This window comes from Canis lupus, chromosome 15 (assembly GCF_048164855.1).
Source record: "Canis lupus baileyi chromosome 15, mCanLup2.hap1, whole genome shotgun sequence".
In the NCBI taxonomy this organism is placed as follows: Eukaryota; Metazoa; Chordata; class Mammalia; order Carnivora; family Canidae; genus Canis; species Canis lupus.
In genome coordinates, this window is record NC_132852.1 from 27,891,616 (window position 1) to 27,906,379 (window position 14,764).

Below are 14,764 nucleotides of genomic sequence, written 5' to 3' on the forward strand. Positions count from 1 at the left end.
GGAGCCCGACGTGGGACCCGATCCCCGGTCTCTAGGATCCTGCCCTGGGCTGAAGGCAGTGCCAAACTGCTGAGCCACTCGGGCTGCCCTCCAGGGTTCTTTTAAAAGCTTTTCCTCACATTCCTTTGGGAAAAATTTCCATGTTGTAATGTTTTGTTTTATTCTGCTATTGAGAAACTAAAGCCTCAATCCAGTAAGTCCCTCTGTATAGAATAGTTGACATGTTATGTTATGAACCACTTCTCCATGCTGCTTTTTGTTATTTCTCTGTCTTGGGTTACTGGTTCAGTTATTAGTATTAATAATTAGTCTCTTCCTAAATTACTGCTTTTTGTTTGTTTGTTTTCCATTTTTGTATTATGCTTCAGTCTATTTGATAATTTTATGGAAAAACCTGCTCAGATTGAATTAAGTGGTAACATTGAACTTTTATCACGAGGTTACTTAAATCTTCTAAAGTAAATACAGTATATTTTGTTTTTTCAGCAAAACCTCCCAAATTAAAAATAGCCCCAACCAGACTTCCCTTCAGGTTATCTATGGTCCCATTAATCCACATGATTAGAAACCTCATTCATTCTTTAACCTGACAACAAAATATCTGGCCTATCCTTCACCCTTCATACACATTTGTAATTTCCATACTGGCAGTTTTCTATTTTCCATGCTAACAGAAGGGGGTGTTCATTATGCAAAGAATCCAATTTTTAGGATTTGTTTATAATTTTGGAATGTAAATCAAATATGATGAGTGATAATGAGAGTTAGCCTGGTTTAGTAAAAATTTGTGGAAATTTTCAAAAGAGACAAAGGAAATAGAGTAGATATAAGGGTAAAGACCCTGAGTAGAAGTAAGAATAAACCACCCTTGGCTTCCTACCAACAGTGAAGACCCTAATATTGCTACTGTTGCCTAGCTGAAATCTTGTAATAAATAAGAGTGATTTGTAGTTAACTCTTCAAATTAACAGGCTTGTCATGGTCCTTGTTTAAGTTTCCATTGTAGGCATTGTCTTACCTTGGCATTTGGGAATCACTCATCTAAAGTCCAGTTGACCCTTGAATGTTGCAGGGGGGCTAACTACTCCCTGAAGTGAGGGGGGTGGTGGATTCCAGTCAAAATACATAAAACTTTTAATTCCCCCTGAACTTAATAGCCTGCTGTTGACCAGAAGCTAGTCAATTAATGCATATTTAACTCCTTATATATGTTGTATATTGTATTTTTACAATAAAGTAAGCTAGAGAAAAAAATGTTAAAAATCTTGAGAAAGTACATTTACAGTACTGCATTTATTTAAAAAATCTTTATGGACAGCATTGTTCAGATCCATGTTCAAGCATCAGCTGTACTTTGAAAGGTTATGTATGATCTCTGGAGTGAGTATATGTGCCGTTTTGTTTGCGATCCTTCTTCCCCTAATTTTAAATAGTTGTTATTGGGCTAGGTTTTATCATACACTGTATTGTAAATTATCAGAATTAGAGAAGTCTGATGTTTGTTTTTTTAAGGATTTTATTTATTCATGAGACACCTACAGAGAGAGGCCAGAGACATAGGCAGAGGGAGAAGTAGGCTCCCCTGCAGGGAGCCTGATGAGGGACTTGATCCCAGGACCCCGGAATCATAACCTGAGCCAAAGGCAAACGTTCAACCACTAAGCTACCCAGGTGCTTGAAAAGTCTGATGTAATCAAACTATGTACATCACTACAAGTTGCCTTCACAACTAAACATTGCCTGCATAAGCACAGTGATTTGCTTTACTCTCAAATTCGATAGACTCTTTGATATAAATCTATCATTGCAACCCCTACTCCACTGGATTCTTTTTAAAACTTTGAGTTTCAACTCACATATCATATAACCCATTTAAAGTGTGCAATTTAATGATTTTAGTATTATTTTTTAAATTATATACTAAAAAAATCTGCCATTTTAATGATTAAGTGCATAATTCAGTGGCATGAACTACATTCACCATGTTGTGCAACCATCACCACTATGTCTTTCCAAAAGTTTTTCATCATCCCAAACAAACTTTGTAACTATTAATCAGAACTTCCCAATTTCTTCCTTTAGCCCCTGGTAACCTCTAGTCTATTTTCAGTCTCTATTAATTCACTTATTCTGAATATTGAAATGTTTGTCCTTTTGTGTCTGGCTTCTTTAGTGTAGTGCTTTCGAGATGCATCAGTGTTGTAGCATGTATCATTCCTTTTTTGGCTGATATTCCATTCCCCTCTTTTGTTTATCCATTCATCTGTTGATGGACACGGGTTATTTCTACCTTTTTGCTCTTGTGAATAATGCTTCGATGAACATTGGTGTACAAATTTCTGTTTGAGTTCCTGTCTTCAGTTACTTTAGTTATGTACCTAGGACAGGGAACTTGAGCTTTTTGGAACTTCCAGACCTTTCCATAGAGGCTGTACCATTTTACATTCCTACCAGGAAGATATTCAAGGTTCCAAATTTTCCACATCCTCACTAATACTTACTATTTTTAAAATTATGATCATCCTAGTAGGTATGAAGCCATCATTGAGATCTTGATAAATACTTTGATTGCAGTAGTAGATCTGGGTTCTTTTGGAATCCCACATGACTTAAATGTTTCTTTTAACAGGGATTAGGAACACTTTTCTGTGTGTGATGGCAATTCTAATTAATAGAACTGTTACCATTAAATAGTTTACCTGCTAATAAAATGAAGGTGGAGGGCACACCTGAGTGGCTCAGTCATTTAAGCCCATCTGTCTTCAGTTTAGGTCATGATCTCAGATTCTGGGGATTCTGGGATCAAGCCCTGTGTCTAGGCTCCCTGCTCCACGAGGAGCCTGCTTCTCCCTCTTCTCCCACTCTTGTTGTCTCTCACTATCTCTGTTGCTATCTCTCTCTCTCTCTCAAATAAATAAAATCTTTCTTTTTTTAAAAAAAGGAAAAAAGCCAACCATTGGGTAATTCATTTAATATGACTGTTTTGTATTCTTTTTATATATAATATGCAACATATGAAGGAAAGGTATTTTCTCAAGGTCTAAAAAGACTTTGGAATAGAGATTGAAAGGGAGTTTGGTTTTTAAGAGGAAAAAGTGGCAGTCATGTACACTTGCAATGCCAAGAAGCCTTAAGTAGAAAATGAAGAGAAATTGAAGATATGTAGTATTAAATTCTTTATGATTGAGAAAAATTATCAATTTCAGGTATCAGAATTTTGTCAATTATAAGAATTTTTAGAAAAATCTTTAAATAATTCATAAAGCATGCTGAAAAGGTACTTGATAGTATAAACATGTTGTAAAAATAGGCAATCAGGGAAACTTTGGCTTTTCCAACTCCATAAATTCCTGGCATTGTAGTAAACAGTATGGTTATTTACATCACAATGATTCCAGCCTTATGCGTAACTTGAATTTTGTTGAATAGCCTGAGCTCTCTAACTATGGAAGCGCGGAACAGTATGGTGTAATTAGTTAGTTCTATACTAGGTTCCTCATCACAGGTAAGGGTACTGTTTATTTCCAAAAGTGTTCAAAGGGAATCCCCAAACAAAAACACTTGTAAGTGTTCTAAATGTGAACCTCTACCATGAGGTATATTTTCTTAGTCAAAAGGTGTGGCCATAAGGTACTGGTACAAACTTACTGAGTAGAGAACAATACCAGGGCAGTCAAGATAGGCATTGACAACACAAAGACATTTTGGCTTTGGTTTGACAGAAGTCTGCACAGCAGTCTCTGTTTCCTGTATCACAGGTTTTCCTGACAGGTTGTGCAAGTTGGGACTTTTGATCTTAATATTTGTACAGCTTGTGAGTTAGGTGAATTATTTCCACTAAACAAAAGTTTTCACAAACACAAGGATCCAGATGGCCTATTTCAGCTCCCCCCTCACCAAGCACTATGTCAATATGTTTCTTATCAGTTTTAAATTTTTCTCCCTAAATTTCTCTTAGCCTATTGCTCAATGCGGTTGAAGAGGCCCAATTAGTGTGATCCCAGCTGGGACTTTTGGATGGGAAATATGCAAGGCTGCCAGATGAGATCATGAGTCCGATCTAATGTTTATCTGTTAAATCTGTTTATAACTGCTTACTCTTGATTTGCAAAGTTCTAAAGCAGCCATTTGACGTCACTGAGCTGGGGTCTATGCTTGTGCCAGTCAGTATAGAGCTGCCATGATGCAGTTACTGGACTCTTTTTTTTTTTTTTCTCCCTCAACGACTACATGTTTGGGGCTTGACAAACAGCTCAATCAAGCTAGCCCCCCTCAATGAAATTTGAAGTAGACTTCCATGAGTTACACTACCAAAACTGACTCACAACCCAAATACAATGTAAAAAAATAAAAGTAGTAAATGCCCAGTGTATGATTGTTTAATAAGTTCTAGGATCTGTTAGATTATTTTTCTGTGCTTTTCTCTATGATGGTCCTGCATTTTTGAATGGTTCTACAACCTTCCTAGGATGGTGCAGCACATAATTTAAAAGTAATTATGAAAAACAACTCATGAAGATGAATGCAAGGAATGTTAAATTTCTAATGAGAGTCTTGGCCTGAAGAAAAGTAGTTTATTTAAATCTAAGCACTCACATGAGAAACTGAAAACATAATGCTACTAAAAGAAATCCTAAAGAGGTTTAAAGAAAGAAAAGTAGCCAGTAATGTTAGTTAGCATCATCCTTTCCCCAAGAAAACAAGCAGGAAGAGCCGTGGATTCTCCCAAATAAACTGGTTTGTATTCCATGATAAGTATATGTAGGGGGGGAAAAAAGTATATGTGGAACTCTCAAGTTCAGATATTACATGGCTATGTGAAAAAGCCCTCAGACTTTGCATTGTGGCCTTTTTTTGAGGCTCTAACATATTTAAACTTAAACTTCCTTTTAAAAATGTTATCTTGTATTGACCTTGACCTTTCTCCATGGTTCTTCAGGTATTTCAGAAATGCTGAGAATCTATTTGCCTCTATTGTAAATGTAAGTAGAAAATGTAGTTAGTGTTTGTGGAACATGAAGTGCAAAGAGTAAGTTATTTGCTAGAACTCTTTTTGCTAAGAAGCCAGGCCAGTTTTAGAATGAAAGCTCTCTAGGCCATTCACATTGCTGATTGTTTTGCAGGGCAGCACATTATGGCCCCTTAAATCACTATTGTAAAATCACTTTTATTTTTTAGTGAATGATCATACCATCCTAATGACTAGGGGTCACACACCTCCCTTCCACACTGGCTTTGTGTTTCTGGTAATCTGCACAGATTTTAACTTTCAGTCCACAAAGCTTTTATCTTATTTTTTAACTGGAATGCTTTAGAACATTTTGAAGAATTGGGGAATAGGGATGGGACTTGACCTTCCTCTCTTAAAATGGAGTAGGGTGTTTTGACATTTGTCAATGATTGTATTCTTATTTTCTTACAAGAATATACAGTATGAGGTATTTTCATTCTTTAGTGTAAACTTTTCATGCGATTTTTAATGGATACTTTATAATTATTACATAGAAATATAAAAAACTTAAATTACAGAACCACAATAGTCCAGGATTTTTATATACATAAAAATAAGTAGGGGAGAAGAAACAGTAAATGCTTCTGAAATATGAACATATATATATCTGCATGGTAAATACGGGATTGGGAATAAATTTTTTGTGTTTTTTTTTTTTCTTTTTTTTTTCTTTGATAGAGGGAAAGAGCTTATGCTTGCGTATGAGCAGTGGGGTCAGAGGTGTGGGGATAGAATCCTAAGCAGCCTCCATGCCCAGGGTGGAGCCCAATGAGGGCAGCTCGATCTCACAACCCTGAGATCATGACCTGAGCTGAAACGAAGAGCCACTCAGGTGCCCCAGAAATACAACAGTTATAATAAACATGATTATACTTAATAATCAACAGTCTTAAAAATAATACTGTCTACAGGCTGATATTTATAGAGAAACTATGAAATACATTTTTAGGACTAATATTTCTAAAAATGAAGTTTCAGTAGAGAATTAATGAAAAATTAAGTGGGACCTTGAGTTTACCTGGACATTGAATAAAAGGTTCTAAGTTTTTGTCTTCTAGCCGTTGTGGGGCAAGGTAATTTTATTTTATTTTTTAAAAGATTTTATTTATTCATGAGCGACACAGGCAGAGACATAGGCAGAGGGAGAAGCAGGCTTCCCTGTGGGGAGTAGGATATAGCACTCAATCCCAGGACCCTAGGATCACAACCCAAGGCGAAGGCAGATGCTCAGCCACTGAGCCACCCAGGTGGGGAAGTTAATTTTAAAGACTAAAGTTTTCAAATTAAAAGATCTAAATAATTCCCCTAGAGAATGCAGTTGGGTAGAAAATTCCTACTATAAACTGGTAACCAGTGGTTCTCTTTTATTTTGAATCACTTTAGTCCATTTTGTCCTTTGTTTGCCTTATATAAGACATCACTCAAAAGTAAATGGATGAATAAATACACAGAACTTAAAAAGTAAATTTGGAAACGTATTATGGGAAATGAAAATAAATTTAAATGGAATGGAATTCACATCATGTTCTCAAGCAGAAGGTTAGTTTATAATGGAGCAAAACCAGGCAAAGTATAAAAGTGTTTCTATACTTTCAAACATAGGAATAAAAGTTAGAATTCACACAATACTACAATTTTTCATAGAATTTTAGTATTTATATAGAAGACCAGTGTAATGCGCAAAGGAACATTAAGGCAGAAAAAACTCTTCAAGGTTACAGGTTATGGATACACCTCAATGGGAAAAAAAAGGGCAATTAACAAGGTGTTATGAAAGAAAATCAGGCTGTTTACAAATCTTAGAATGCTAAATAAATGAATGACAAAACTAATGAAGGTTTTTAGGTTTAAAAAGGGCCTAGGTAACTATATGGTAGGAAGATGCTGATTTTTTCCAACACTTTACCACCTCATCTTCGCTTATCTGTATGGGTGTTCACCAAATTCTAAAACCGTCCTTAAAACAATCTTAAAAATGAAATTCATTAATATTAAATACATACTGTATGTTTGATATATTAGGGTAGTTCTGTCTGTGCAGAACATTGGACGTTACTGTGTTGGTACCTGTGTAAAGGTACTAAATCTCTACATTGAGGGTGAGAGAGAACAGAGAAAGTTTCTTGGTAACCAGTTATCCTGTCTGGGAGGCTTTCTAGTCAGACGCACCGTAATAAAGGTGTCAATCAAGCTGACCTGGTTCAAAATCCAGATTTTGCTGCTTATTGTTTGAAGACCCCTTCTCTGGACCATTGTTTTCTTCCCATTAATATTTTGTTGATAATACGTATTTCAAAGGGCATAAGGACCAAAGTAAATGAGATAGATAGGTTTTTAAGTACTCAATTTTTAATGTAAAAATTGTGGTAATTGGGGTGATCTTCACAAAGGACTGGTTTTTATTCCTTAAGACCACTTTGCTGCAGTCTGGTTTTAAAATGTGGAATTCCAAATTCCACTGGATTCAGAGTACTCATGAACTTTATATTACAGTGTAATTAATGGTAAATTGATTCATCAGTCCTTTATTGGAGCTTTTTTGGGAAACAAAGTTGCAGCGTTGTCCTTAATATTTTTCAGCCTTCCAAGATATAGTAAGTCCAACAAACACCCCCTCTTCTTCCTTTTATTCTATCAAACTAATCATGCATATTCCTTTGTCCATTTCATGTTCCATTTGAATCTGTTTAAAGCCAAAGACCCCACGTCCATTCCATATAAAAAGTCTTTTATTTAGCACCCAGTGAGATTCCTGAGTTGATTGTCAGACAACCCTTTTTGTAGGGAGAAGTTTAGCTTCAGCCCTGGCAGGTCACCAGTAAGTGGCCTTGAGGTGATGCATCAGAATGGAGGCAGCACTATGATTTAAGTTGCTCAGCAGTGAGATCCGTTTTGACTCCTTTCTTCTTTGGTGCTCTGTGCAGCACAGGAAGTACTTTGCAATGAGATTCTGAAACTTAGACTTCACTGTTTACATTCTTTACAACTAATTTCTGCCTAAGCCCCAAACTCTTGGTTGGAAGGAGTTCGCATAGGTTTTTAAAAACAGGTTTAAGGAGCAAATGATACCTCTTTCCTTATTTCTGTATTTTTACCATATTCATCAGAGAACAGTTTCTCCCAACCCACGGATTGATTGATCTGTAGTGGTATTAATAAGTGACTTTGAAAGCCAAATAATTTATTGGTGTAGAAGGCACTCATTTTTATCCTCAGTAAAGTTGAGGGTATAAAATTTTTGACTTCAAAAATATTTTTAATACTTCTTAAAAAAGATTTTATTTATTTATTCATGATAGACATAGAGAGGCAGAGGGAGAGGCAGGCTCCATGCCGGGAGCCTGACACTGGACTCGATCCCGGGACTCCAGGATCACGCCTTGGGCCAAAGGCAGGCGCTGAACCGCTGAGCCACCCAGGGATCCCCTTAATACTTATTTTTAAACATAATACAGTCTGCCTTCCTAAAGAATTGCCATTATCCTGTTGTAAAGCCTAAAAATCAGTAACGAGTTTATACATGTGTTCTGCTTCCTCTTGGTATTTGGCTTTAAGATGACCTAAACTTGGTTATGCATAAGTTATGCATACACCGTGTAGGAGACTCCCCTGATTCTTGTTTAGAGGAGGGGTGGTCATTGCTGAAAAACTGGGAAACAGACACAGGGCTGGGCTGTAAAAATGTGCATGGAGGCCTGTTTGTGGGCTGTTGTGTCTGATCTTTAAATGGAAGTCTTTCCAAAATGGTTTTGGAAAGTTGAGGCACCTTTTTTCAATTGTAGAATTTGTTTACATCAGCACTTGTTTTTATCTCCTTCGTCTTTTTTTCTTCTACATCAGCCACTAATAAAGGCTCAAAGGAAATTTGCAGGAATATCCTTAAAGGAGATACAGAAAATTGAGGGTACCTCAGATGATCCAACAAGCACCTTAGGTGAACCTGAGAGTGTTAAATGCATTTTCTTTGTTGTCTGCCTGCCTTACAAGTGGGACTTACTCTTCATATGCTTTTCTACATAGACCCAGAATATTTAGTTTTTATAATTCTAAGACTCCTTATATGGCACAGCGTTAATTGTCTAACATATCTCAGGATTCATAGTATATTTTCATGCAGACCCACACACCTCTATTTTGCCTGGTGTGTGCCTAATATGTGTTAGATACAGAGGCAGCAGATTGGTCTCCTTTTTGATAATTAGAAAATGAGTTTGTAATGAGTATAATTAGTTTTTTCCTTAAAAAGCTGAAACTATCCTTGAAATTAGTCTCAGCACCAGTAGTCCTTTTATCTTGAAGGACCCATACAGTCATCTATTAATAATACATTGGAAATCAGATTTTTAGAAACTACTCCCTTCCCTGTTTTATCCTGGGTGTTCTATCCTTGGCAAAAGCTGTAGAAGCACATGTGTGGCCTTTATAAAAGTGATGCTCCTAATTCTCATTAGGGATTTAATCTTTTTGTGTTAAAACTGATAAATTCAAACATAAACACCCTTGCTGTCTCATCAGATATACTACGTAACCAAAGAAGTATATTGTCTAGATCGATGGTTTAGTAATACAAACTATGGCTAGGAATAGGGTTGTGGTTTCTTTGTTTTCTTCCCTTTATGCCAAACACTGATTTAAGCCCATGATCAGGCTTTATAGCAATAAAGCATATAACCTAGAAATCCCTTACATTGATACACGTTACTTTCTGTCACTCAGAAATGTTTGTCATGGCACCCGTAAGGCTCTAGACCAGTACAGGGAGGTACTGGTAACCAGAGAGCCTCTCTTTGTCTTTCTGTATTTCCCAAATATGTGCAGTTAGCCATTAGAAGTCTGAGGGTTTTCAGCGTCCAGTAGAGCAATGAACATCAGATGAGATTGTCACAGGTCAACATTAAGCAAATGTAGGCCGTCAACAAGTTTGTTTTGATATCCCCTCAATATCTCGTTAGGGTCAAAACCTTAACTAAATGAAGATCCTGCCTAGGATCTGCTTCCTTTTAAGCTTTCATTGGTAGTGCCATTCAGTAGGGAACGGGACCAAAAGGTAAAAGATGGTCCTGTAGCTATGACCATTCCCCCTGGAAAGGGGAAAGGAGAATGCTTATGGCATAGTCGTCCCAGCAGTGAAAACCCGAGAGGAGGCCACGCTAGGACTACACAGTGAACAGCACAGCTGGCAGCACCAGCCACATCTGGTGTTAAGGATTCTAAGAAAGCCTTGGTCACTACCGGAACAGCTGACCTCCGTTTACCTTCAAAATCCTCAGAGTAGAAATGTTAATGTCAGGATTCCTGAATGAAAGAATACTATCTGCTCTCTGGCCTCTGTTTCTTTCCACATAATACTATCTTTTTCAAAGCGTCCCTGTAAAATACTGCTTTAATGGGTAACTGACCATGCTTGAAGTGGAGACACCCTTTTCCTAACATGGTCAGGGCCCAGGTCTTTCAATCATCTTTTTTAGGACAGTTTGAGAACATAGTGGCAAAAGTTCAAACAATCAAGCCCTCTCAGCCCTTTGGAAAATAAACTCTGTTTGACTCGGATTCTGTTGACATGTTTAAGATTGGGTTTATAGCTTCTTCAAAGACCGTGTCATGACTTTATAGTCATCCTATACAAAGCAGATTCTCCTAGGGCATGGTTATGTACACAGAGGGGGGCTGGCTAACAAAAAGTGTGCTTTAGTAGAAAAGAACTAAATTAAGCTGGGGTGGATGGCCGAGTCAAATGGAGCCCCAGATATCTCTGAAGTACTTCCATCTAAATCTCCCAGGAGGTGGATCCAGTCTCTGCAGTTAGCAGACAGTGCCCTCAAGAGCTACTCAGACCGTGTGAACTAACAGAAAAGGAGCAATAGGAGGAGGACATACAACATCAGCTCCTTGAAAAAGGGGGTTGGATGGGGGTGTTGGTGTTTGGGAGAAATGAAGCCAGGTGGAATAAGAGAATAATTTGAAACTGCACAGCACCGGTTTGGACAACAGCTCAGATAATCCTGCTGCCTTCTCCAGTTGTGTGAGAATCCCACAGTTGGGTTATGAATCTCCTCCTCTTTTACAAGTGGTAGAAGCACCTTCTCAGAAAAGCCAAGAGAAGAAATCCTCAGCAGTCCATACTTAGGAGTGGTAGCTACAGCTACTAATAATAAACACTGGGCCACAAGAATGTTTATAATATGCCAAACATTAACCATTGACGTGAACTATTCTCATAAAAGCAACTCTGAGATGTGGACTGTTTTCATTTCCAGTTGATAGCTAAAGAAACTGAGGCACAGAAAGGTTAAATAACGTTCCCACGGGCAGCCCCGGTGGTGCAGCGGTTTAGCGCCACCTGCAGCCCAGGGTGTGATCCTGGAGACCCTGGAGACCCTGGATCGAGTCCCACGTCAGGCTCTTTGCATGGAGCCTGCTTCTCCCCCTGCCTGTGTCTCTGCCTCTCTCTCTGCATCTCTATGAATAAATAAATAAAATCTTAAAAAAAAAAAAAAAAAGTTCCCAGGATTAGCAGCGAAGGTAGATTTGAATGTAGGCAGACTCCAAAGGACACGCTCCTAATTGTCAGTTACAACCTCTTTGGGAGGACGTTTCATCCAAAATTGGTTGTGACCTTGAATCGGGAGGTCTCCTTTGTAACTGTCATTATAACTCTAGCTGATGTTTCAGGAGAACCAAATCTCCACCCCCCTACCAGTAAGTGGACGGGGAATCCACTGGGACCATCTTCTAGTTTCTTTTCTAGTCCTGGACTTGGAGGACAGAAACAAGGTTTTTCTAACTTTGTTGTTGGAGTGCTTAATATCCTATTTTAACTACTTTGTAAGTTTCACCGTAAGAGTATGGGATGGTGGTAAGAGGGTATGAATTTGAGTGCTGTAGTTCGTTGATCTGAATAAAAGTGAAGCCGAGGATAAAAACTATATTCTAGGAAGTGGCCTAGTCACTAGGCTTAGCATATGATCAAAATGCTTTTATTCCAGACCCAGGATGGCTAGTGAAGGATGATAATAGGTGTTTCTCTATTGTGTCCAGGCTGTTAGAACACCGAGAATTGAGCTTGGCACAGTGTTATCAGAGGAGAAATTACATAGGCTAAAAATCAAGGATAAACCTCTAGAGACCTTCCAGGTTGGGTATGGATGCATATTCCTTTGTCACTAAAACTTTCAAAGGTTAGTTTCATTGTGTTTTATGGAACATCTGGTTTAGAAACAAAAACATTTTTTTTCAAGGGGTTAAAAACAAGAATGGGTGGCCTCTAAAAACTTAATATTCCCTTGAAGACTGTTATATTAGGCAACAGAGCAGGGAATTGTACCTGAGTCTATAGCTTGACTTCAACCCAAGAGCCACTTATATCTACAGAGCCCTTGGAAAGGGGTTTCTTCAAGTATAATTGAGATATATTACCAATAGAGAGAGACACATTCTTTTCAAATGATTGTTTAGGGAAGGAGGATAATGAGTAGTAAATCAGATTCTTCTTAGGTAAATCCAGAGCAAGGATTTTGAGGTAGTTGGATTAAGAAAAAAAACAAGGCATAACTGCTTTGATAGTTTCTCAGTGGACAGTGACCCAGAAGCACAGGCTATTGTGTTAACAATCCTGATGTTTCTGCAAGCAATGTCTTTATTTAGAGAAAATATGAAATATGGTTTACATGTGACAGCTTCTTCGCACTTGTTCGTTCCTTGTGGGATCCCCCGTCTACCTAAATTTCAACACAGTGGAAAATGAACAACCACCTCCATTATTTTCAGAATATAATGTAGTCTTTGTCAGCTAAAAGAATTTCAAAGGACTGTAATGTACACGCGCACACAATCATGAGAATCAAAATTGAATTCTGGATTCTCCCAGTCAATTGTGAATTTAGGTGGATTACTTTCTGGATTCTCCCAGTCAATTGTGAATTTAGGTGGGTCTTAATTTCTCTGTCTATATTGCAGAAGTCATTGGCCTTTTATATTTATATTGTATCAGACTACCCTTATATCAGGATTCTAATATCCTTGCCTCCTGCCCACTGAATGCTAGTATGGTCTTCTGAGATCCCGAAAACACCCTCACACATTTCCAAATATCCCTATGGAGTGGGGCGGGGGAAGTTGGGGGCCAGGGCCAGTGGAGTACTACTTACAATTGAAAACTACTAGGCTAGGTGGTCCCAAAAACTAAACCCTGAAATTTCTGTGAATTTTATGCCTTCTGTAGATAGCCCTTTACAACATAGTGTCAGAGAACCTAACCCAGACCTCTCTGTCAGCGTGCTTTTGTGATCTTTACTCAGTTTTGGGGTTCTCCCCCCACATTCTATAAATGTTAATAGAACATTTTTGCTCATTCATTTTCAGAAATAGTATGTAGGAAGAAATTTTCGAAATTGTGGTATTGATTTCCCCCTCATACTATTCCCTTTATATCATCTTTTCTATATATAATATGCAGGTCTTCTAACTTCTCTCCACATATTGTTTCTGAGCCCCCTCTCCCAACCGGAACAGATTCCCTGATGCAGGTTTCTTTTTGGCTTGTCTTGAGTCATTTTAAAGCTCCAACTGAATGTAACAATTGTTTTCAGACTACTAGGGAAATTCTTACATGTACCTTGCCTAGAGTCTGTTTCTAATCTGAATATTTTATGCTGCTTGTGGAAGAGAAAGCTTGACAATACTCAGAAAGCTGTAAATAAATCTTGGTCCCCTCAGACTTCAGAATATCTCTATAAAGTATGTATTTACCTCCTAGTTTCTGATGGAAATGACATGTCTATCAATTTTCAGAAAACTATTTGCATTTCTAACTTTTGTTTTTAACTTCTAGAAGGTTAAATTCTTTCAACTTCATTTTTTATATATCAAGATTTGTGCTCCCAAGGTTTTACTTTCATGTAGCCAAAATGCTCATTGAAAATTGGAAAGGTAACAGCATAGGGCATCTCTGGGTGGCTCAGTGTTTTCAGCCCAGGGCGTGATCCTGGGGTCCCGGGATCGAGTCCCGCATCGGGCTCCCTGCATGAAACCTGCTTCTCCCTTTGCCTGTGTCTCTCTCTGTCTCTCATGAATAAATGAATAGAATCTTAAAAAAAAAAAAAAAAAAAAGTGTAGAGAAATGTGAATCAAAACCACAGGGAGGATACCACTTCACACCTATTAGGATGGCTAAAATAAAAAAGGCATTAACAAGTGTTGATGAGGATGTGAAAAAATTGAGATACCCCTACAATGATAGTAGGTTTGAAATGATATAGCCACTTTGGAAAACAGTTTTACTGTTCTTCCAAAATGTAAACCTAGAATTCAGTAATTTCACTCCTAGAGAGTTGTGTTCACACAAAAACTTGTACACAAATGTTCATAGCAGCCAGAAAAAATGAAAACAATGTCCATGAACTGATGAAAGGATAGACAAAATGTGATACAACTGTACAATGGATGATTATTTGATAAAAATAGTGAAGTTCTCCTATGTGGTATGAGTGAACTTTGAAAATGTTACTCTGGGTGAAAGAAGCCAGTCACAAAGGACCGTGTACTGTATGAATCTGTTTTAGGAAATATGCAGAATAAATAGGCACAGAGGAAGGAATAATAAAAAGCAGATTATTGGTTGGAGGGATAAGTTGGAGAGGGGAAAGTGGGGGGTTTGAGAGACTGCTACTGGGTCCAGAGTTTCTTTTGAGGGCTGTGAAAATGGACTAAGCTCTGTTGGTGATGGTTGTACAACTCAGTGACTACAGAAACCAT

General features: G+C 37.8%; 1 protein-coding gene across 50 annotated transcripts in view; it reads left to right on the top strand.

The window, feature by feature from the left end:
- RBPMS (RNA binding protein, mRNA processing factor) overlaps positions 1-14,764 on the top strand; it is a 173,209-nt gene that overhangs the window by 83,050 nt on the left and 75,395 nt on the right. For 5 of the 50 annotated variants that reach the window (XM_072776299.1, XM_072776297.1, XM_072776313.1 and 2 more), the window contains one exon: positions 4,940-4,982. The exons of the other annotated variants lie outside the window; for them this stretch is intronic. In XM_072776299.1, the coding sequence (XP_072632400.1) occupies positions 4,940-4,982 (43 nt within the window). The remainder of the gene's footprint in view (positions 1-4,939; positions 4,983-14,764) is intronic. 50 annotated transcript variants of the gene reach the window in all.